Source organism: Nomia melanderi, chromosome 13 (assembly GCF_051020985.1).
Source record: "Nomia melanderi isolate GNS246 chromosome 13, iyNomMela1, whole genome shotgun sequence".
NCBI lineage: Eukaryota > Metazoa > Arthropoda > Insecta > Hymenoptera > Halictidae > Nomia > Nomia melanderi.
In genome coordinates, this window is record NC_135011.1 from 8,912,263 (window position 1) to 8,938,274 (window position 26,012).

At 36.6% G+C, this 26,012-nt stretch overlaps 1 protein-coding gene across 7 annotated transcripts in view; it reads left to right on the plus strand.

Annotated features, from left to right (window-relative positions):
- Positions 1 to 26,012, plus strand: part of Mxd (MAX dimerization protein) — a 376,159-nt gene that overhangs the window by 237,636 nt on the left and 112,511 nt on the right. For all 7 annotated transcript variants that reach the window (XM_031988932.2, XM_031988934.2, XM_031988936.2 and 4 more), the window contains exon 6: positions 7,988 to 8,321. In XM_031988932.2, the coding sequence (XP_031844792.1) occupies positions 7,988 to 8,321 (334 nt within the window). The remainder of the gene's footprint in view (positions 1 to 7,987; positions 8,322 to 26,012) is intronic.

The window sequence follows — 26,012 nt, forward strand, 5'->3', positions numbered from 1 at the left end:
AGTATTTTGTGAAGTTTTCATTGGGAAGAACCATTTTCTATGGTAATTCTGTTTTTCTAATTATATATGAATTTTCATACAGATGTGCACTAATAAATTGTAAATAATGGAGTCCAATATAATTCGAGTGGTTTTAAACAAAGATTTTGAATAGTTCGCTCAGTGAGCTTTCGTTGTTGATCACTTATTATTATTTGCAGTGTATTATTGTATTTATTTAGTCGAATTATTTATTTGAATAGTTCATATTTTGTTTTTTGTTTTATGCGATTATGTCGGAATAATTCATCTTTATTTTTTTATTCCAACTATTTATTCGAGCAGTTCGTCATTATTTATGTGAATAATTCATTTATATTTATTTGAATAATTTATTCGTCATTGTCTTGCCCCGCAGCTATGGAAATATGATTTGGTTACGTGTCTATGATTAATTTATCAAAGGGCAATGAACTTCTAGATCCACTGTTCAAAAAAGAAACGGATTGTATGTTGCGATTATGTTTATAGATATTAACTATGCATTTGTAGTTCCTAAGTTTCGCGGTAATTTCATGTAAATTTTCACGATAATAAGATAAGCATGAAGTAAATTACACGATAAAATCGGCTGTGCTCGGACTCAGTAGAAACAGTATGCAATAATCAGACCCGTTATTAAAGCTGGGCGAATAAACGGCGAAACTTCACGCAAATTCAAAGAAACTAAAATTACGCAAAATTTCCTTCGCGAGTGAATTCAACAAATCGAAAATAAAATTATACATTATTTAATTTCGTGAAAATTTTCATTTCACAATTTTTTAAAACACTTTCACTCGACATGAATGTATAAAATTCTAGAATCTAATCTTTAGAGTTGATTTTCTCAGAAATAACTTATTATAAACGAATCAAAACAATGAATAATAATAAAGAAAGTAATATTAATTATTAAATGATAATATTATAATATCACAAAATTAAAACATTACAATATTATAAAAAGAACAATATTAATAAATTTCTTAACGCACAGTAATCATAAATGAAGAAAACAATATCAACAAAATCATCAACGTGTAATAATAATAAATGGGAAAGCAATATTAACAAAATTATCAACACGTAACTATAATAACAATAACAAACACCTTGTCACTTGATACGTAAAGTATAAAATACAGGAAGAAACGAATTCAGAAAATGGTTCGTTGTCGCCAATGTGTTACTTGTAATTAGTCTCTTTAGACTATCTAGACTCTCTAGACTCCACATGAACTTTAATTAATTTTCTATCGCGCGAGTCCGTTCTTTTCCCCCGGCCGAAGAAATACGAAACGTTGCGCTTGACGTAATACTCTCCGAACTGAAATTGTAGCCTCCGTGTTTACGTATTCCCCGGAGTAACTTTCTTCTTTCACAGAACTTTTTTCATAAAATTTGTATAACTTTTGTCCAGGAAGCTCCGTCGCACAATGAAACCGGCTTACGTGGCGGCAGGTGGGAGTAAACGTAACAATATCAACTGAAAAATGCATCGCGGAGGTGCGTCGGTGTCAAACCGTAGCGAATAAATGCGTCACGCTCGTTGGATATTATAAATTTGTATAAACTCTCGTGTAATTTCGCTGTTTTAAATATTCAACGAACCCGCCAGGAATTGCAGAGCGAAACACGGTCTTCGCGTGAGCGTTTTAGTGACTATGATTAAGCCTCGAATTTATTTGGAAATACGCGGTGCATTTAATAAACCGGTATCACAATTCAGCTTCAGTGCGTTTTTCGCCTCCTTCATTTCTCCTTCTTTCTGTTCCAAGAATGTCTTAAATGTCTTAATAAAAATAATCCACCACCGTGTCTAATAATTCGACCACATAATAATTCAGATTTAACAAATTTTTTAACCGGTTTCATTTTTTTTGAGAAACGTTTCAAATGTATTGGATATGACGTGAAGTAATCCACTACTTTTAGTAAACTGGTTTCATAATTTAGGTGCTACGCACCTTTGAATCTTTCTTAATTATGAGGAATCTATTAAATGTACTGGGTCCGTCGATAATTAACTACTTGTTTAAGTAAACTGGTGTCATAACTTAGATTCAAAATATTTCTTCGTTCGCTGATCTTTTTAAGTGTCTCGAATGTATTAGGTGTGCCGAAATGTAGTTTACTATTTCTTCCAATGACCTGGTACTATAATTTGGTCTTAGGATACTTTCTCGTACTTTTATTTATTGATGAATATTCTTGAATCTTGGGAAACTGAGATGAGTATTATCGAATTAGTATTCGCGATTGGTTTCGTAAATAGATATTGATAAAATTTAATTATTAAATATATTTAGGTATTCAAATTTTGGTATTGGAATATTGAATAACATATATTATTAATGTACGAACAAAATTATGTTATGAAAATTTCGGACAAAATTTTTGCGCACGATTCCCCGTGTCCAAAGTAATCCAATTGAAAAATTCGTTCCGCCAGTGAGTCTGTTCGTGGCTTGCCGTTTCTACTTCGCGTAGCGACAAATACGAGCGCAGCAAATGAACCTTCGAAGTCGATTATCTCGGCAACGAAGCGTCACACGAACAAATTTTATTTCTCATTTTCCACTTATTTTTGCACATCGAATGACTCCTATTCGGTTTTATCGCCGAACTATTCACGTTAAAATTGGAGCAGATAAAGATTTTACGGGTGAATGCATTTTTCTTTTCTTTACCTCAATTGTCCTCGAATGTTTCAACTAAAATTGTCGAACGTTTGATTATAGACCGTTAAAAGTACAAGAGGAGTAAAATCATAGAAATTAACCTTTTTCTACAGTCTCTAACTTTAATTACAAATTATAAAACATGCAAATATTTTAACTGAAGGAGACAAACCATAGTAAATACTAAACTTAATAAATAACACTTAGTTATTTATTATTATTCCTAACATAAATTTAGATATTACTATACATTATTAATTATTAAATAAGAGAGCAAGAAAATAGAAGAATTATTAATAATTCTACAATGAACATTTGGAAATGAATCAAATTAAAAACTATCCATATTATTCACTAAAAATTGAAAATAAACAAAACACTATACTATTCTTTATATAAATTCAAATTTTGTAGAATATAATTAAAAGAATGACATTATAAAAGAGAATGGTTTTCCCAAAGAACATTATAAAGGTAACCATACTTTCGATACGTCATACATTTTCTTTTATCGCGTGCAATCCGTGCGATCTTCAATCTTCGATTTTCCCAGAAATATATAGAGATCGCAGTTTAGTTATGATTTTATACGGTGACAGCGTCGAACGTGCGCCCGTTTGCGAGACGAGCCGACGTTCGAGAGTTAAAGTAAATTCAGCCGTGAGTGCGAAGTAACATGCGCGTCGATTACGCGGCGGAAGAAAGAAAACAGCGTTCTCCACTTCTTGGTGCGCCGATGGCGCAATGGGAAGCCCTCTAATCGCGACGGTGCAATCGACGACGCACGGTTATTTCGCGTTTGGTCTTCTTGCACCGGAACTGGTCGGCCTCGTCTTTCGTGGATCGGTGAATTGCGAAACGAGACACTCGGACAGAGTAATGCGCAATGGAAAACTTGCTGTACTTACTATCGTCTCTTAACCCTTAGCACTCCGAATTCCTTTTGCAGTTTTTCCTCGGTAACTCTGTATTATCACGATATTTTATTTGAAATGCATTTGAGGAAATAGTTAGCCTGTAGAGAACAGCATAAACGATTCTTTTTACTAATAATATTAAAAATAATATAATAATATAATTTATTTTAAAAATATATTTAGGGTAGAGGGTTATCCCTTTGCATTTTTTCCTCGGTAACTCTGTATTATTACAATATTTTATTTGAAATGCGTTTTAAAAAATAGATAGTTTGTAGACAGCAGTGTAAACGATTCTTCTTACTAATAATATTGAGAATAAAATAATATTATAATCTATTTTAAAAATATGTGGGTAAACAAGCACATATGTGAATAAAACTGATGTCGAGTCACGCTCGACGTAAGGGCACAATGGGTTAACCCTTTAACACGTTGAATACCATGGGAGTCATTGGCGACCCGCAATCAAATAGAATTACTATAGTTCACTCAGTTAAACGATGATTATTTGCAAACGTTTCTATACTATAAATAATGCTACCTGATGCGGTGACACTCACTTAGATGAACGTACAATAATAATGTAATTCAATCGAATGATTTAATATTTTATTTTTTCCATTTTCTGTATTTTGTTCTGTGAAAAACGAATATATCAATAAGCCTGTAAAACAGGAAATCTAAAACCAGCTATTTTGATCGTCGTGGTAGTCCCAATGTTAATACAAGTGTCCAACAATTTGTAAATACTTTAGCTCGTTAACGATTATAATTTATTCAGTAGTAAATTTCGGTGAATTAAATTCGGTACATCGATATTCGATCCGTGACGTTGTCCAGGGAAAAGAATGCCCCGCGATTGAAGCACGAATCAATGACGACGATCGTGATCGGCTCTCTTAATTCACGATCGCGTGATCCGTCGCTTTAATTACTGTGCAACCTCTCGATCACTCCGGATGCACGATACGTCTTGTCCTTTTTAATTGAATCTAGTCAGACTGGGTCTCCGATGACGCTGGCCACGCTTCGACCGGATCTCGTTGTCCAGCGTCAACGTTCTCTCCTCTTATGTAACTGTTCTTGTTGTTCGATCCTTCGCGGGGATGACTGAACCGTCGTAAAACGCGTGCATCCTGTATTTACTTGCTGCGATACGTTTAAACTCATTGTATGCTTCTGAGTTGCCGAAAAGAAAGCTTCTGTGAATGCTTTTAGGCGAATTCAACGTTAATATTACTATCAATGATATATTATTATCAATGATATTAATAATTTATATTAGTAATTGCGATATTAATATTTGATTTGTGAGAAAAACACTGTTGGGAAAATTACTAATATTGATAATTAATAATGTATAATATTAGTAATAATATTATTTATTGTTATACATTTATATGTGTAATATTATTAATAATATTGCAATATTACTACTTAATTAATTCAACAAAATTTTAGAGCTTTCTTTTCGGGAACTCGGAAGTGGGAATGACACTACTATTATTCCTAATCATTCATTTGTTGATTTTGTCTAATAGAAGCTGATATTTTATGGACTTCATAAAATCTCTGATAGTTTTTTCAATATCATACTAGCAGAGATATATATTTGATTATCTTACATATTTTGATTTATTTATTTAAAACTCTTTTATTTAAGTTTAGTGTCCATAAGTTTCACAAATATTGTTAAACAATGTACTTCAGTCTTCCAAAGGAATCTGTATTTATTGTCTTTGTTGTACTTTCGAGTTGCAGATTTCAAGGGAATATATCAATAAGAAAATTTGTCATACCCTACGCAATAAATTCACATAATAGTAATATTAATAATAATAATAAACAGGCTTTTATTCGAAGTATAATGTGATATAATATAGTTCGACATGTATTACTAAATACGAATCATGCCCACGGCGTTATACAACTTCGTTGCAGAGAATCTCAGTAGGTCAATTCCTTAAATACACTAAATCATTGTCGTTTTAGTACGAACCTCTATATTATGCTAAGGTTAATTAAAGCTGTGATTTTGTAACATAGCTGCCATACAAAAGCAGCATTATAGTTACATTAAATTCTTCATTTCCCAATTTTCAAATATTTCCACGAACACGCGACATTGTTCATAACAGAAAGAAAGAAAATTCAAGTACCTCGTTACTAATCAAAATAACAAAGCCATTACCCGCTTCAATCCACATAACAGTAATTACAATTCTCATAATAAGAATCATAAATGACAAAGATGCGCTGCAAACCCCGAATGCCGCTACCGTTCCAATCGGAAAAGCAGAAGCATTAGCATAAATACATTATGCAACCCGATAATTATAATCCTTCAAACATTTTCTTTTCATACGATCACGAGGGTCCGCGACCGGTTTGTCCGAGGATTTAAAAGTCCTCGGCCCGTCCATCGGCGACAAAGGGACGCGGGCGTTCTCCCGAAGCAGGGAAAATAATATTTCCGGACTCATTAGGTACTAACGAATGCTTCACAGAGGGCGCGGTAGAATTACTTAAATTTTAAGTTCGCGGATTGTCTCGAAGCTCGGTCGGTGATCCGCGTAGGCTCCGGTTCACTGGTAATCCTGCAATTTTTCGCCAGTTTTGAATCTGCGAAACGAGAACCCCCCCTAATTGCACCCCTCTCCAGGGGTTGATCGAATTAACCATTGGAAACCGAAAGTTGTTTCGCAAAAATTCACGTCCGATCGGCCTTCGACGTTTCGGCCGAAGTGAAAGTCTATTTGCTGCCGGTCGAGTGATCCGCTGAAGTGTGCAACGTTGAATTATGGCGTCGGGGTGCAGATGCTGAGTTTGTTTTGTTCGTCCTTGGACCGTTCTTTTTTCTGGTGCTCTGCACAAGGGTTCGTAAATATATGGTCGGGTTTCGGAGAGTAAATCAGGATTGTAAATGAAGGATAAATTGTTTTCTGGTATTCACATGCTTCAAAGAATGGTTTTGTTCTTTAATGAATTGTTTTATTTTTAACGGTTTCCAGATTGCTCTTTGAGTTCTTGTTGCTCGCCGTGGCTGTGAGAGTGTATTTTTCGTTGGTGTGTGCATTAATACGTTAATTGCTGCTGTTAAAATAGTTGTTCGGTTGTGATATTCATTGTCTGAAGATAAAATGAGGATGACGCAGGTGCTTCGTTTGTAATCCTTGTTGTAGCATTTTCCTTCGGTTGCATGGGATCATTTTGAATGTGTAAAGAGTCAATTGTCTGTTTGTATCAATGATACTTATGATGTAATAGTTCGTTTTAACTCTTTCGTTCCGAATGGTATATATAGGCACCACGAACATTTTAAATCACCGGAATTACCATTTATTATTATTGCTGTTGTTGTTGTTTTTATTGTCGTTGTTGTTCTTGCTGTTGCTGTTGCTGTTATTAATATTATTATTATTAGTGCTTACCTTATTTCTTTCACTGAAAAGCTTCAAGTTCACTTGAAAGCTGTTGTTCTTGGCCTTCTCTTTGAGTTATCCTACCACTAAAAAACAATTGAAAATATAGACATTCGAAAATCAAAATTACACTTTACCTAAAATGAGAAGACACATCACTAATTTTACCTACATATCACTTTGATTCATTATAGCTTTCTCAATCTATTGCACATGGAGAGTCTATAATGATTATATATTATATTGATATATTATGTTGATATAATTAATAACAATGTTGATATGATTAATAACAATGTTGATACAAAATTTCGTTCAATCAGCGACATTGAAAATACAATTTTTCATAGTTTTATAGTTTTGATAGGTTGCATGTAACCACATGGACCAATAGTAAATTAGTGATCGGATCAGGAATTGAGAGATAAAACTAACAGAAAGCTAAGTAAAAAATGTTGTTAGAGATAAAACTAACAGAAAGCTAACCAAAAATGAAAACTGATCGATCAGCCGAATTCTTCAGCTCACCGATCAACTGATCTAGCAGCCTACTGCAAAAAATTCCATTATTCATTTCCTGCAGGTACAGTCCCAACTAACAGCCTCAAACAGTAATAAAAAATTGAGAAATAACTAACAGAGAACTAAGTAAGAAATTCGAAAAATTCCAAAAATGAAAACTGATCGATCAGCCGAATTCCTCTGCCCGCCGATGAACTGATCTATCAGCCTAGCGCAACAAAGTTCCAACTAACAGCCTGAAACAGTAATGTCCGTAGCCTTGGCAATCCCTGATCCCAGGACCTCAGGCTAGGCTAGGGTTCGCCTGGACGTCGGAGGATTCCCAGGCGTGGGTATCGATCCGTCGTAGGATAGGGATGCAACATCGCCGCGTTGTGGCCCCGGTGCAGCGCGTAATCGCCGGTTCCGTTGGCTGTTGCAGAACCTAGAGGAGCGTGAACGCAAGCACGCGGTGCACAAGGAACAGCTGTCTCGCGAGCAGAGGTTCCTCAGGCGACGGCTGGAGCAGCTGACGAGTCAGACGGGCCTGCACGGGCTGCACGAGCTCCATGGTCTCCACGGGCTGAGCTCGAGCGCGCCGACCGGCTCGTCCTGCGGGCCCGGATCGGCCGCGGCCGCCGCCGCCGCCGCGGCCCTACTCTCCAAACGGCGCAGCGTGTCCGAGTGCTCGCTAGGCACGGCCTCTTCCACCAGCTCCACGGCCAGCTCCAGGAACTCCGATAGGTCTGCGGGCAGTCCATCCGTCTCGGAGTCCGGTGAGTACTCATCCGCAGCCTGTGATGTTGTCTTTATTTTAACCCTTTGCGAACCAACGTGGAGTCCAACTCGACGTAACATTTCCTTGCAGCAGGTCCAACGTCGAGTGTGGCTCGACATGGTTTTGAAATTGAAGAATTATCATTATTTTCATTATTTCTGCACGACCATTCGTTTATATTCCAAGCAATCGATAAAGGTCTTTAACTGTTTCTCAGCTTATTTTATACTTCGTACTGGTTATAACTTTATTCAAACTGAGACAAAGTTATTAGGTGTATAATGAACTGATAGAAGTTTGAAATTCATTCGGATCTGACTACTGGGAATAGGAAGAATTCGTTTGGAATACAAAGGGTTAACCTTTTCGCTACCGTGGGACTAGCCGCAGAGCTTTACATCTGTGCGGCAAGGTTTGACGCAGTCTGCATATTATAAATATAGCACTGCGATTTGAGGCTGATAGAGTTTTCCACGGTGTAATTACGTTAGATTTGATTATAATGTGCGGAGCAATCGACGACAGAGAAAGAATTGTGCCGTTATAGCGTCGTAGCGTTCGAAAAGATGATATACGCGATAGCTGCTATAGCGGTGTATAGTAGCTGAAAGGTTGATAATTCGAGGAGTCGGTTTATGTGAAGATAATGTTTGAGGTTGGAGAATAGATTATGGAGTTCTAGAAGTTTTGGAGGGTCTGGGGATAATGATTTTGGGAAAGGAATTTTGTTTTTGTTTCAGCGACTTTGGAAATTCGTGTTTGATGTTGTTAATATGTTAGAAAGATTATTATGATTATAGTTATTGCGTTGTAGGTTTGCGGGGTTTGAAATAGTGTTAAATTATTGGAGAAAGTGATAGATGAAGGAATGAAATATTCTCGGTAATCATCCCGTAAAAGTTTGCCAGCAGTATTGTTTGACGAATAATTGGAATACTTATGTATATAGAATATATAATGAACTTATATAAAATGCATATTTCAACATAGTAGATTACATGATTTTTAACGGAGAAAATTGATTGTTGAAAAATTCAGAAAAATTTGTATCTGATACAGTCTGTGAGAAAATTTTGATTAGAATTCTAAGAAGTTGCTAAATCGAAGACTGTTATTCTCCTTGCAAATGTGCTTCGGAAAAAATGAAATTAAATAACGGCTGAGGACACTAAACGAATATTTAGTCGTTTTCTTGACCCTGCAAACGATTAAGGTTACAATTTACAATCTGCGTTACAATTTACAATCTCCTTTTAGCAAAATAAATCTCTTAATCTGGACAAATTTTGTTAAAATTAAAATAATGAATTTCGCGAATGAATTTGAACGCGTTTTCAAATAGAAATCACATGCACATATACGTGCCGATATTTTTTAAAAGATTGACTTCATTAAATCGTCATAAATTAATTATAATATTTGTCACGTTTCACAGTAGTGTCTGAAACAAATTTTAGTTCTTTTTTAAATCCCCTGTACAAGACAATGTTACGTTAATTTTTATTTATGATCCGCTCAACAAAAGAAACTCATTAAATCTGATAATATAGTAATTCAAATAAATTTTCATCTGGTATAATCGACTGTATAGTTTCATTGTTGTAAAATACTTTATGCAAAATACATGTGGTTAATTAGACAGACGAAAGTTAAGGGTAGAATTCTGAAGGGTTTAGCGTGGGGTGGAATCAAATGAATAATGGCAGACGCACATTCATTGGGATGTAATAGGATTAAATGTAGAACACTAGACTGGGAGGGAAACCAAGGATGAGTCGGTAGAAAGTTCATAAATACATATTTTATGGAATGAGTAAACGCCGGGCGATGATAACGGATTACTGAGAAAAGTGGAGTCAAACTCCTCTTTATCGGGATAATCCTAGAATTTAGAATCGCAAACAGGACTGCATTAAAAGAGAGCATTTTAATGGAAATATGACACCACTTAGTGTATACTTGTGGTTGTTAACTGGAATTACGAGATAAATACTATTTACTGCGATCGCCTTTTAGGATTTGTACAATTAAATGTACATTTTCATAGAGGAACTTTCACGGACCAACGTTTCATATATTTTCATAGAATTTTTCCAATTTATTTTATAGTTAAATAATAAAATGTTACATATCATAAATGTTTTACCATAAAGTTATGAAGAAGGTTTGAACGTTATATTTACCTTTATAACTATTTGACAATGATTATTTGAAGCATTGAAAATAATATATCCGCAAAGATAAATACTTAGTATAAACTTTAACTGTATTATCAGCAACTATCTTTTCCTATGTACACAACTGAAATACATTGCTCCATGTTCGAACTACAATGACAAATAGTGACTATGCTACAAATGTTTGAATTCTTGTAAATTATCAAAGAAAAGAGACAAAATCAAAGAATTAAGAATTAAACCAGATAAACATTCTTACAATTTTTATGGAATTATGGGACATTACGAGGCATGGAAATTCCATTCATTCATAAAACTCATTTCCTTCAGAAATGGAAGCTCACGGCAGAAAAAGGCCGTGAAGCTTCTTCATTTCTACATAAGTCTATCCTACAACATGTATAGGGTTTCACTGGAAAAACAAATTTTTGTTTGGCCCGCTGCTTGTTAGCACAAAGTAAACAAACAGTTCGCCGCGTTAAGCGTGAACGCAGCTCTCAGAATGGAGGATCGCGTGAAAAGGAACGATTTGGAAGCGTTAATCTCGCATCTGGGGACCCACAGCGATCGCTGGAGAGCGGCCATTGCGCCACGGCATTCTCCCGCGATCATATTTATCGATCGTTCGCGGCTGCATGGCAGCGCGCGCGGTCATGTGAACGCGGCGTTAACTTCGCCGTGTCACGGCGTGCACTTTGGTCGTTGCACCGCAACGATTCCAGACGAGGCGTTCTAATCCGAGATTTCTCAGCCGATGGTACGGCAAGGTTGGGCTGAGTCAGCTCGTTAGAAACAGGACCTACTCCCGAACGTCCTATATAAATACCCGGCCCGGGTAAAATTGGAGTAATCCGCGAATTATGAGTCAACTGTTGCCGCGCGTCGACGTTCTCGCGTTTTCTTTTAACATTAGAACTACCGAGCGTTTAATACGGACGCATCAAAATGACCCATTCTTGGTTCCATCATTTTACAATTTTTAAAAAGACAACAGATGTTTATCGAGAAGATTATTAAAGCGATTGATTTAGCGACACGCAAACTGGATTGTCAGTCATTTGAAGTCTCCGTAGGTGCACTCTTAGAGTTTCTATAGAGGAATTTCGAAAAGTCGAACTTGGTAGTTCCAGTGTTAACATTTTTATAGGAGTATCGTTTCGACTTTATCATAGTATACAATATACTTTGTTGTATTTATAGTAGACATTTGATAAAAATTCTCTTTAATCATTTCTCCGAGAAACATCTGTGATCTTTTCAATAATTGCGGAAAGAAGATATGAAGAGTCAGTAGTTTTGACTCGTCTAGTAATGTTAGTGTTAATGATCTTCACGAAATCGCCTGGCGCTGGAAGATTCTAGATACTTACGGAGCAATCCGATCCAATCCATTCCCTCCCCGCTCCGCAATTTCCCACGAATCCGTCATTATAAAGTTCACACGTGACTATGTTCGGAAACAAGGTCCAATTAAAATTTGCGATCAAGTGTCAAAGCTGCGCGCCGCCGCGCCGCGGCGTCGAATAACGTTTCACGGTGGCGTCTGAATTTCCGCCGGCTGATATCGTGCAACTTTCTTTTCTAATTACCGGGGAAGTTACGCGGCTCATTTAAATATTCTGTGTACCAATGTGCCCGGTAATCAACGGGCCGCGTGCACGGGAAGCCCCGCGCAAAATTCCTGGGGACACAACCTATTTCGCGGAGGAAGTTGAATCCTTGCATATCAATATTTAATTTAACTTTATAATTAGCCAGACTCTCTGTTCACTTAAGAACACCCGAATCGATAGCACTACCGTCCGGGCAGCCGTGGGAGTCTCATCGAACCAGGGTTTATCGTGCCGAAACAAGAGAAACATTATTTGATCATCTACAGTGGTTATTGCTTCCCTTTTGTCTCGTCGCTCGGAATACATTTCATTTTACTCCATTGCATTGTACTTTTGCTGGGATTATTATGTAAATAAGGTACTTCTATATTTTATAATATTGTTAATCTTTAATCCTTATGTTGGGAACAGGGTACACATTTTGATTCTTTCTTTCGTGTAATTTTGTTCCATTCTGGTGATAATTTGGTGAAGTTTGGATTCCTTTTGCATATTCTTACATCGATTTTTGCTTCGAATATAAAGATGTTACGCAGAAATATTGTAATACTAATATTTGAATAAATGTAGACAATTTTTCAAGTACAATAGAACATTCTGAAATGATTAACGTATGTGTTGTATAATTATTGATAGGAGATTTTAAAAATCTGTTTCCTTTTGTTTTCTTATTATATAATTAAGTATTCCCTACCAAATGATTATGACATATGGAAAGCATAAATTAACTATTCTTATTGCTACTATCATTGTTATTATAATATATATTATTTTATAATGGAATCATTACACAAATTAATACAATATAAATGATAAACAATCACAAACCACGTATAGTGCAACGAATATTAGTAATTTGCAAAGATCAAACTTCCAAAGTCTCCACCTCACAAAACAGAACTCAATCACCGACAAAATCTAATAACACCACCCTCAAACCTTCCCCATCCACCAAGCAAGAAAATCAATCTCCCCAGACATCCACATTCATACTTCAAATCCCCAACATTTCTGAAAATCAATCTTCCAAAATCCGCACCTTATAAAACAGAACTAGCATCAGCAAAGCACGAATAACAACTCCTCCGAACCTCTCCCATACGCCAAGCAAGAAAATCAATCTCCCCAGACATCTATATTTATATTTCAATATTCCAATATTTCCACTCCTCAGTCGCCCCAAAAAACCTCACGAACCTTAAGAATGTCGACCTCCATTTACTCCATTCCGGAACAAGATTGCAGCAGGTTCTCCCAGAATCAAATTTCCCAAACGGGAACCTACCCAGCGTCGCGACGTTTCCTTCTTTTCCTCTGAAAAGGGACCATGATCGTCCTTTTTTCAAACGTCCCGCGGATTTGTACAATTCGATCGTAGTAATTCGTCACGGAGCTCGTTTCCTCGCTGCGTTCGTCGAAATTCTACTGGGCCGGGCATTTTTACGATCCCTCAGCAGAATCGTTGCGTATTACCGCGAATTTCCTCCTGTCGCGGAGCCGTCTGAGTCAGCCCGTTAGCAAACTTCCGGTTCGTTCTCTGTCGCTTATGAAGTTCTGCTACGTAAGACGACGTCGGTCGGCAGGGGGCGGGTCGGAAAGGGGTGAGTCGCAACGAAGTTGGAGCGCGTGGGGCCAACCGATAAAAAGTTGTACGCGACGACGTGTCCCGGCGACGATCGACGATCGCCAACTCGAGGATCCCTACCCTGTGCCGTTGATCCGTGCCCGTGATTTCGCGAGGCGAAGTTCGCGAACGTATGTCTCATCTTCTGCCGCTTCTTCTTCGTCCTTCGGAAAAATTCGATTCCGGTGCCGTTGAACCTCGACGAAGTTATCTTCGGCGAAGAACACGAAGATAAAAGTTGCAAGGATTTTTGAAGTTTGTTTGTTTGCGCATGGTGCCCGAGGTATGTGCTGTGATGCAACCTTTCAGTAAATGAAGATAAGTTGGCTCTAAAGTACAGTCCAAGCCTGTATAACGCGATTAACGAATTCCGCGTTGGGGTTTCACGTTTATGAGGTATTGAATTCTGGGTAGTGGTACAGTTTCTTTCTCTTTGTAGTTTCTTGTGAAGGATCTGATTGTTATACTTAATTTTTAATTATTTGAGCCTTTTTTACAGCGGCACAAGTGTATTTTTGGAAAGCTTTAATCGTATAGGAGGTCCTATTGTGATAATGGAGTGTTCTGTAGCAATAATATGGAAAAATTGATAATTGAGTTGTATAGGCTTGCTGACAATAATTAAGGACTGTTGTTATTTATTATTCGAACAATATTGTGGCTATAGGTTTATGATTTACTGTTAATGTTTTTACTATTTAAGGAACTTAGTATCTTTTTAAGGAACTTTTATGTTTCTTATTAGCAGGTGTTTCGTTTTTGATGAGAGAAATTATTTTATTTTTTTAAGAACTCTTGATTTTTTCTTATTCGCAGAAACATCGATGTTTTCTTACTGTGCAAGACGATTACGGAATGGATTTTGGCCAATGTGTTTATTATTTTTAAAATTTTAATGAACGACATTTTTGAATTTTTGAAAGATATTCAACTTCTATGATAAATCACAGTATTTCATTAACACTAAATACACTACAATTGGTCAAATGACCGAAATTAAATCTTGAGTTAAAATTCTGTATTTTCTTTCAACTGTATAACTTTGTATCAGTTCTAATATTAGCTGATTATTCACTTTTTCAATCTTTTTCTTTCCCTTTGATTATATTCCCACTAAGAAAAATTTATCATCCAACTTGTTTATTTCATCTTATAACCACTTATTTAACTGGTTACGGTATAGATAGTTTTATCTGAAGTACCAGTACGTTAAATGTTAATGCACCACACAAAGATGAACATCGACCATCAAACTCCATAACGTTCCTGTATCAAATGAGATCTGAGAGACACTTCAAGAGTGCAGACAGTGAAACCACAAAAAATTCCTCTATTCCACCGCGAGCCACTAAATCGCGCAGCCACTCTATACACTTCTTTAAGCCCGGTAGCAGTGTCTCTTAATCTACAGCAATGAGAATTTAGTGTCTCGCTGGGTAGCTTCTCGTGTCCCGGAATCGATAAGATGTTAAAATGTCCTGCGCGGCCGACGGAAACGAAAAGGAGGGGGGGAAAAACGAAGCGAGAGGGAAAAAAAATAAAGGAGCGAGTCAAATGATAACTTTTCTACGCGGGTTTCTATCGCGGAACGAGTTTCGGATAACGCGTCCCGCGGGGAGGAATAAAATGCATCCTATCGGGTCGCGGAGTTTACGAGGTACCTTCGAAGAGAAAGATACCGAACCTCCTATCGAATTTTGCGTGATTTCAATCTGAACGCCGCGAATGTAACGGAGCACGGCGAAACCAATGAAGATCGAGCCGGGACGATAAGTCGCCGAACGCTTCGAGGAGCGTTTAAAGTTTCCGCGATCCTCTTCTTTCCGTCGATGAAAGAGCGAGAGAGAGTGGGAGGGGAGTAAGATGGCCATGCCTCTCTTCGCGGGCTCCCAGAACCTCCTCGTGGCCGTGTCGCCTCGAATCGACATTTGAAATATGCTATCATAAATTAGATTCAACCTTTAGAGTCAATTTTCTCGCCGGTTACGCTCCACGATGATCGCAAACGCACGCATCTATATTTACACAGTCAGCGGAGACGATTTTGAGGATGAGTTTTTTACGGATCGTATACTCTGTTTGGTGTTTGGACCTTTCTCTTTGCGATCTTTTTTGTCACTTGAATTTATTCCCAATGCAGTTATTAATCTCGCCGATGGGTCGATTCGGGTGGTCGACTGGACCATGGTGCGGAGTGTTTTCATCGATTCTGGGGGTAATAGATGGTTGAAAGTTATTTTGGAATTATTCTTTTGAAGTCATTGAAGATGTAGATGATTTTTTGAGAATAAGTATCTTGTTGATTTTGATAAGAAAATTATTGTGGTTTGAGCGGTAGGTTTTTAGTTTGTAGAATAATTTGACTAATACTTAACTTTATATAGAACTATGTACAGCAAAAGGAGAATGTTACATGTTCTAAATTAAGTTTCAGTGAGAATATTGTTTAAACTCTAGAACCCATCATTCAAGTTATAAGAATTTTCTTACCAAAATTGACAAATTATTTATTTATTATTTTTGAGATTAAAATGTATTCAATTAATTGCATACTTCTTTCAGTTATTACTTCAAACACCCCCTATACCAACAAATATTGATTTACATCCACTTTCGCAATAATATTGCGATTCTGATGGTCAACAGTAAAACTATCGAGCAGAGTTAAATTGACTATTTTAAATTCCTGAATATTTTTCATTGATTTACAGTTCAGTTTGCGTATTGGTAAAGCAATTTCTTTAATAGTTTCTCACAGAAGCATCTGTTATATCTTTCATTAGTACAAAAAGAAGATATTGGGAGTCAGCCATTTTGACTGGTCTGGTAGTTTTAATGTTAAGGATAAGACCTATAGACCAGATCTCGTTGACGACCGGCTCTGAACAAGATGGCGGCCGTTTCCCGTGGTATCATTATTAAAGCGCGAGCATCCGATGATCGACTCGTTTCCTTGTATCCCGGCACACGTCCCGGAAATGCATTCGCCGGTGCATGATATATTGCGCGGGACGACCGGGGGTCAGGCCAAAGAAAAAGGAGGTCGGTCCGGCCGGCCGGCCGGGGTTAAGGGGTACGACGCGTACGAAACGCGGGCGAACGTTGAAATTGATGATCTCGCGGGAATATCCCGGGCGAAGCACTTATCATAAGTCACGCGTGCCACGCCGGCGATTTTTCGAATTCCGCCGGGGATTTCCCGCGAGTTCTCCTCGCCTTTTGGCTTCCTTCCGCGATCGCCATTGGACGAGATCGCGGTGAACCGGAAATTAATACAGTACGTTCCGTCGACTTTCCCCCGTGCAACGAGTCGCGAAGAAATATGAAAAGTAATTTGTTCCTGGGAATGATCGAACTTTGGAAATCGTGTCCGGTTTTTCCGTTGAGAAGTTATGCTTGAAGATTTATTGCTGGCGAACCTGACGGCGTTGAAATTTGGAGAAATATTATTATTCTTCTATGCCAGCTTCGGTGAATTGAAAGTGACGGACGGTCTTTGTTAAAGCTTCCTGCGTTGGTAATTTAATTTCTGCTTGGGAATGTTACTTTGCTCGTGAGTGGTTTGGATAAATTGAAACTAGTTTAAGATGTCTTTATGCAGTTCAACGTTATTCATTTAATTCATTTGCTATTTTGTTTCTTTATGAAGATGTTATTTTGTTTGCGATTAGTTTCGGGGATTCAAGGTAGCTTAATATTTATTAACACCTTCTGCATTATTAATTGAAATAACTTTTAATTCGTACATCAGATGGATAGAATGTAGTTCGTAAATGGAACATCAACCGAATTCTCGTAAAGACAAATAATAAATAACGAATAAAGATTCTCGACGCGAATAACAACGAATAACTCGAATAACAAGTAACCGAATAATAATTAATTATTTATACGTCATTGTCATTGAAATTAAGTTTTATTCGAATAACGCCCAACGATGTCCGTAGGGAGGAAATATTGTATTATTTTCGCTCGACCAGGTAGAACGGAGGGAGGAACTACAATTTGCGGAGTTGGCTAAGAGATCTTCCCGACCGCAGACCGTTCGTTTCGTCCGCTTAATAATCAACGCGGTTGTCAGTAAGTTATCGAGAAGTCGATGGAGAATTTAACGAGGAAACTAACGACGTCGTTCGTATTATACCGTTCGGGTCGCTTCATTTTCGTGTCCTCCTCCCCCTTGAATCCAGCCGAATCGGGGTGGAATCGGAATTGGAGCGTGTAATCGCGAAACAACCATCTTCTCGCTGGGTTTCCGGTACACGTGCAACGCGCAGATGCGGTTCTAGCTGGCGCGGGCTGGCTCGCGTCTTTCGAACCGCCGAGTCTGCCTCGGCCAACGACTTCACGCGCTTAGAACTCCTCAAATCAACCCTTAAATGGATATTGTCTGTACAATTGTTTGACAAAACGAATTTCTTGTTTGCTTAAATAAGAAAATTATTTAACAGTGACATAGATACTTTACGTCATTTATAAAAATTCTGTTATTACGCGTTTGGAATTCCTCGAATCAACCCTTAAGTGGACATAGTCTGTACAACTGTTTGATAACAATTTATTTTCTCGAATAAAAAATTTTGTTAGGGATATAAATATTTTACGTCGTTTGTAAAATTCTATTATTACGCGTTTTCAATTTCGCAAATTAATCCCTAATATAGTTGTTTGACAATACATCGGTTGTTTATGTTATTATAATTAGAGCTTTGTTATGTTTTAATAGACATTCTTATTGCTTCAGAAATATTCAGAAAAATTAGTTTGATACCTGTTTATGCGTTGCAATTTATGTTACAACTATTTCACAACAAATTTTTTTTCCTCGAATAATTCTATTATTTATTAATAATCATATATCTACAAACTAATCGTCACATGTTTCAAATTCCCTGTTTTCTTTGAAAAAGTTAGAAGTTGAATTCTCACACACTAGGCAACCACAAACTAGTTTTATCACTTTCATCAATTTTATTTTATCAGAGTTACTCCATTGTCACCAATTTACAGAAAAGAAAAGAAATTCTAATAAGAAAGTCCAACAGACAGGAATTCGATCAAAGGGAGTTACGGAAAAGAAGTATCTTCAGCGACTAAATTCAATTCCTTCAAACCAGGTTCTGATTTTCCGAAATAAAACAATAATTTACAGCTGTGACCGTATACAGGGGGTGAAATGTGGATAATCCAGAAAGGAAAAGAGAAGTACTGACCTAAATACTGTACAGGGACGAAGAAAAGATGCTGCAGGGATGGAACCAGGGGGGATGAACGTGGGCGGCGAAGTAGAAGAGAAGCTCGGAAAGTTCGCCGGGAGTTATAAAATAATTTCGTGCCGGAAACTCACGTAGCTAAGTGTATCTACGGTGAGGCTCGAAGGTAATTCGAGGTTTATACCCACGGGTGCGGCTCATTCCGAGTATGTACGTTTCGTACGTCCCTTCCTTCGCTTCTATCACCGACGTGTCCCATTTCTGAACGTGGTCCGAACGTTCCATTAATTGTGTCGTTAATGATTTTAGATTACGTTGACTGCCACAAAAAACCTCACCGTTTTATGTATCACTTATCCTTTCTATAGCAAAAATACAAAGTGAGAATTATTAATTCTTTGATATGAAAATTCTTATGTTACCCTATTATCTAGTTATTTACGTTACGGAAAATTTGTATTCGAAATCAATTATCTTCCAAGTCACAATTATTTTCTTGTAATTTGAAAGCTCTGGTCATCGGTGACCGCCGTGGCAGTCACAGTGTTAAATTCCGTTGAAAATTCTTAGTCGTACGTTGCGACACTTCAATTATTGTCGGCTTCGATTTTTCGTACTTTTAGAGAAGAATTAAACCATTGGTATACAATATCGTGTGGGACTAGCGGTGGGAATCTGAAACTGAAATTAATGAAAATAATTTTATCGCAATTCTCTTGAGTTTAAACTGATTATCATATTTCTATTATCAGTTGTTATCGTTTGAAGTAAATGCAGATGTAGATGAATGTGGAATTCTTATTTGTTCCTGGTTATTTAGTAATTGCAACGCAATTATGGACGCAATTATATTAATATCGTAATAAGAAAACATTTTTCTTATTAAATTGGGATCAATCTTTTTGGATGAAAATTATTTTACTTTATTTGTTGCTATTATTTTATTTTTGTTATTGTTGTTATTTCATTTTGTTCTGTATTACACTGTTTATTTTAGAATTTCAAGGTAGTTTTTTTTTATTTATATTCGTCTCTTAATTGTATGAACCATGGACGAATAAAATATGAAAACTTCATGTTTCATGAATTTAGTTTTTGGAATGGAATTTTATTTTTACTAGACATTTTATAATATTTCGTTACTATCTTGAAATTAGTTTTTTGTTTTTGGAGTTACTGAAGCTATTAATGTGGCTCTTTATATCAGCCCTACTGGATAGAAGTATTTAATTAATTATATTCCCTACAAGCCATTCTATTTTCAAAAATTCTCTTTCAATCTTCTCCTCCTTGTATAATTTTCCACGTTCTTAATCCCTGATCACTCGTACTATTCATCTTGTACCGTAATTATATTGTGTCATTCATACTTTGTAGTCAAACAACTTCTGCTGAATCAGTCGCTTAATCTTTATAAATCTGCGTCTGGGAAGTGGAAGTCAGCTAGCAGAAGATTCGATTCATGCGATCGTCTTCAGATTAATAATTCCGGCGTTGGTGAAGTTCCTGAAGTTCTTAATCAGGCGACTGTTAGAAACCGGTCTTACCCGACAGTAATAACTCTTCTGCCATAACTTCACTCAGGATAGAAGTATTCCCATAAATAAGGGATGGTAGCGACGTTTCAGACGTCCAACTTTCTCAAACTGGCGAGGAGCCCCGAAATTTACAATTAAAAGAACATCTTCGTCTTCCCGCATTTCAGTCTTGTCTCGAGCGTGTCTTATGCATAGCAAATTGCGATCTTCATGGACCGCGAGTACTGCAAGCTCATAAAATCACGATACTTCTGCGACTACGGTGCCACTTCCGGCGCAACTTCCGGTGTCTATAGTGTACTATGCAGCTGACTGAACGTGTCGAGTCGGTGCAGATAAACAAAACATCCGCGTGCTAACCGCGAGATAGATGCAACGGTGTCGTCTATTGTCTTTGTTCGACTAATCCAATCGTGCTCCACATTAACCCCAAATATCATCATTGTTTTATTGTGGTTACAAAATTTCTTGTCAGTGTATTATCGTCCGTATGTTACTGTAAAAATTAGTAGAATATACGGTACTTTAGTATCAGGTGGACCACCTATTTTTTGACACTTATTTTCTTTACTTTAATAAATAAAAAATAATTTAATTTAGTAATAAATAAATAATTTAATAATTTTAAATAAAATAAATAAATTAAATAATAATAAACAATAATTATTCGAATTGTAATTATTTTTCTAAGTTTCGCTAAATTTCGGAGAAGAACTTTGACTAAGTAGGGGGGTGGAAGAGAAAATAGAATTTCCCATGGTGTTGGAAAGTGTTACAGGTTAGATTAGGTTCGGTTTGGTAATATTTTATTTGGTTTTCCAAAATAAACTCAATCGAAAGAACAGGTAGAGTTAATACTAAAGTACGAAATACCCATAATACAACGATATTTTAATTAAATTGAAAAATGTGTTATAATGTTAATTTTCGTATTATAGGTTTTTATACAATTTTACTAATATTGCTATGAAGACTGTGTTGTATAGAGAGTAACTACAAGTTACTGTAAGAATATTTATGAGTATGAGTAACTATATATTTATAGTAGCAGGAAATGATGCGATGGAGGGGGAAAGAAATGTTCCAAGCAAGGCTTTCATAAATTCCAAGCATCTGTTCATTTTGTTCTGGTAATCAAATGATACTTCATTGCACAATTCAATATGAATTTATTATATTATACATAAATTATATTAGGAAATACTTGACTAAACTATAAACCTTCGTATTTGCCATTTTTAAATGCTCAAAGAACATTGTAGGGTTATTGCTATAAAATTTCCTGGTTTGACACTTCATTTTCAAGAAAATTGAATTTGAAACTTTGCCGAATAAGTGCTTTAGTTCACAATAATCGCTGAACGCTACGTTAACGTCCGTTAGCGACTTACCGTTTCTACTTCTGCTTATTTTTGCATGTAGAATAACCTTGTACGTCTTGTCCTGGCAGACTGGCACAAGATCAAATAAAATCACGTTCCAATATCAATTTCAATGTAAACTTCAAAATAGAATGCAGGTTTCATTCCTTATGTAACTGCAATTACCAAAAGAAAAGACAATTAATTACAATTTACCAAACATCACTTAATGATCACCCTATATTTAAAATCACCGTGCACGAATCATCTCAGAAAATAATCACTTCAGTATCATTCTTTATTTTATTAATTCCTCTAATTGTTACAAAGAAAATTGCTAAAGAAATACTTTGCTGTGCTATCGTCATTATTCCCCTGAATATTTTTTGTTTAAAATAATACAGCGGTACTCAATACCTGTATTTAATTTTTAGAATATTTTATTGTTTTTCTAATATTAAAATATGCACTTCGATCGGAGTGAGCAACAGTTAACCTGTTGAGGTACAAAATAATATTAAGTCGACGAATAACAAACATCCGAATAGACAGACAATAATCTATTATTACAATTGTTATAGGAATTACGTGTCAATCATATTAAATGCTCAGTAGTCCTAGTGTTGAAAGCATTAAATATTCGAAATGATTTTGAATATAAATAGTTTCATTTGCATGCTACAACGAGTATCCGAAAAAACAGAAAATAATCTGTTGTTACAATTTTATAGGCACTACATATCAATCCTATTGAGTGTTCAATAGTTCTAGCATTAACAAAAATCCAATACTCGCAGTATAAAGCCAGGTGCTGCTTTACAGCTCGCATGGGGCCGACACTAAAAAGACAATAATAGAAAGAAAAAAGAGAAACACCGAATATAACCGGGCTTATTTATGTTAGAACCTAATAATCGACAATGTTCTCGCAAGGCGAGGCGAGGCGCGGCGCAGCGCGTCCGTGTTCGGTTGGTCGCACACCATCGCCTAATCCGCCGCGTTTTACGATTCCTCATCAAGGCGGAGGGTTAGACCAGGCTCTGGTCGACTCGCTTCCGCGAAAGGAGTTTCCATTATTCCCGGTGATAATTTACTTCCCGCTATTCCGCACCTTATTAGCGTTATCTTCTCGACTAGGCCGCCGGCACGCAACGTGGCCACAGTTCATTAACCCTTTGACCGTGCAATTGTTTTCAGTGGAAAGCGGCGTGTTGCGTTCCCTCCGGTTCAGGCTCTGCTCGCGCTAGAAATCTTCGTTGAACAGCACCGTGTATCGCGATTGTTTCGGGCGCACATCTAATTGGAACATTTTCATGCGCCGCGCAACCGTGTGCTCCGAATCTGACTCTCAAATGTTGAATTTTGCAATTCAAGGTCGTCCGAAGGTTGCGAAAGTTGAATTGCCTTCCATTCAGAACCTTCTACGGCGCTCGACAATATTTTCTTGCGTTTAACTCGTTGTCCTATGATTTTCGCAACTGTTCGATGACACTGTACTATAACTAACACATCGAATGTTACATGATTTCGTGAAACAAAATACACGAAACGGAAGAAATGTAATATTAAATCATTTTATTGGGTTGCATTATTATTGCACGTGTAGGCGAATATCATCGTATTAGGTAGTGTTATTTATAATATAGATCTGTTTTCAAATAATCGTCGTTTCATTGAGTTAACTATTGTAATTCAGGTCGAGGTATGCCTTTTTGTTCTGTGATTTTCGCAATTGTGCTTGGTAACACTATTTTATTGTTAATCATTTTTAGCTCACAAGTTAGATCCAGTATCTAATGAGGTTTTGATTCAGGTTCATCTAAACTGAACAGACAACACTAAGCCTTGCGTTTACAGCTTCGTATTTTATAGCCCTTTTCCTGTCTCTTTGCTCTTACTCATCATTACATTCACACTTCCTGAAATTAACCCTTAACAGACCGTTGTTCTATAATATCTTTCACATCTGTGCTTGATAAAATTACTTTATCATTAATAATTTAACACGGTGACTGCCTCGGTGATTACAAATGACCGGAGCTTCCAAATTACTCACAAATAATGTTAATTTTCCAAATAACTAATGTCGAATGAGAATGTTTAATAGCGTAAATAACTAGATGACAGGTAACGTAAGTATTTCGATACCAAGCAATAAATAACTGTTCTTCTTTGTCTTTGCTATAAAAGAATGAGAGGTACATAGTTTTATGTCTGAAGGTTTTCGCGTGTTAATAGAAAAAGAAAATTATTTCCTGCTTATTTTGTGTCTACGTTTACTTTAATGGTTAATGATTGATAGTAGACAAATAATATTTCATTTATATGAGAAATAAGTAAATAACATTTAGATTTGTCGAATTCGGTTGAAAATTTTCACGATAATGACGGAGGAATATTTGCGAGAATAACGTTGGAGTTCATTCTTCTGTATCGTGTTTAGTTTTCTGATTTCTGTTGGTAAATGTTGATAAATACAGAATAAATAAATAAATTATTCATGGTAATTTGCTTTAATATTGTAGCTGTGTACCGATGGTATATAAATAGTACTTGTTGAGCCTTTTTATTTCCTTATTTCCTTATTCAATTGGATCGCGATTTGCATTCTGTTTGAGGGAGTGAAGCTTATCTGAATTGATTGAAACATTCGCGAGCACTTGGGATTGAATTAATTTATGCGGGTGCACTTTCGTATAGACGTGCAATTAAAATTTCGTCCGTATGTGTGTAGAAATTAATTCCAAGCGAATTTATGTATCTCGCGATTGAACAGCGGATCAGTTTCTTTTCTTTAATCAAATGTAAGCTTCAATGAGCTTAATCGATGAAAGTATTAATCTGGTAAATTAATTCATTGGTTTCTGTGGTTTAATTATTTGAAACAGAATGTTCGTGTTGGTTGTTGATTTAAAATGAAGTTCATTGATTGTACGTTTAGTGTTAAATACTTTAACGAACATGTAATGAAATATTAAAAGGATTACATATTAATCGCAATGAACGTCTGTTACTTCTAGTGTTAAGACGTTGATTAAGCTTCCAAATTATTTGAAAACAATTACAATTCCTAAGAAAACCGGCGTCGAATAAAAACATTGAATAACGTGAATAACTAGATGATAGCGTAACCTAAGAATTATGGCACCAAATAATTAAAAATTCTTCCTTTTCTTCTTTGCTGCAAAAAAGTAATTGATACATAAAAAGTTCTTCGCAGCAGTTAACGTATTAACACGTTGAATACCATCGAACTACTATACACCATCCAATGAAACGTCGATCATTTGAAGACATTTCCATATTATAAATAATGTTACCTAATACAGTGACATTCAGCTAGATGACCGTGCAATACTAATAATGCACTTCAATCAAATGATTTAATATTATATTTCTTCCATTTCGTATATTCTGCTCTATGAAATCGTTTAGTATTCAACGTGTTAACACTAAAGCTACCGAACGGGTTAAATTGATCCACTTCAGAATTTTTATTTTGCAAGTATTTCAATTATGAAGGCACTTCTGCGAAAAATTTGGAATTAAATTTGTGTATTTGTTCAGATACGAGACAAGAGACTAAAACTAATTTTTATAATCAATTGGAAACAGGTCACTCTAGTTGTTCGGTAGTTTTAGTGTTAAGGAGTTCGTTTCCACGTATCTACAACAAACGGGAGAAACTTCCGCGATGGATAAACGAAGCATTCGCCCGGCGCTGGTTCGCTCATTTTTGCCGGGCTTCAATCCTTTCAGAGGCTTTAGCGATATACATCACCCTAACACGATTAACCCTCAAATTTTGCCCTAAAGGGATTACGCAGGCACGACGGAAGGAGGCTTCGGGCGCACGTGCCGCGCGCGTTTCGGGCTAACGACACTTGGACCGTCGAGCAAAGTTTTGCATATTACGAAAACAGAAATGGCGCGGCCATTAAACGGCCGTTTACAAGGAACTTTCTCCGTACACGCCAGCGAAAACTACAATATGATGACGGTGCGCGAGAACTTCCGCCGACGTTCCCTTGTATTCCGTTTTCTCCGGTTCGAATTTGACTTTTTTTCTTCTTTTTCTCGTTTCGCGTACGAGAATCTGCCAATGGTACTCTCTGGTCGGATTGTTTGGATGTATACCGAAGTTTATTGGTCATGAGTGGACC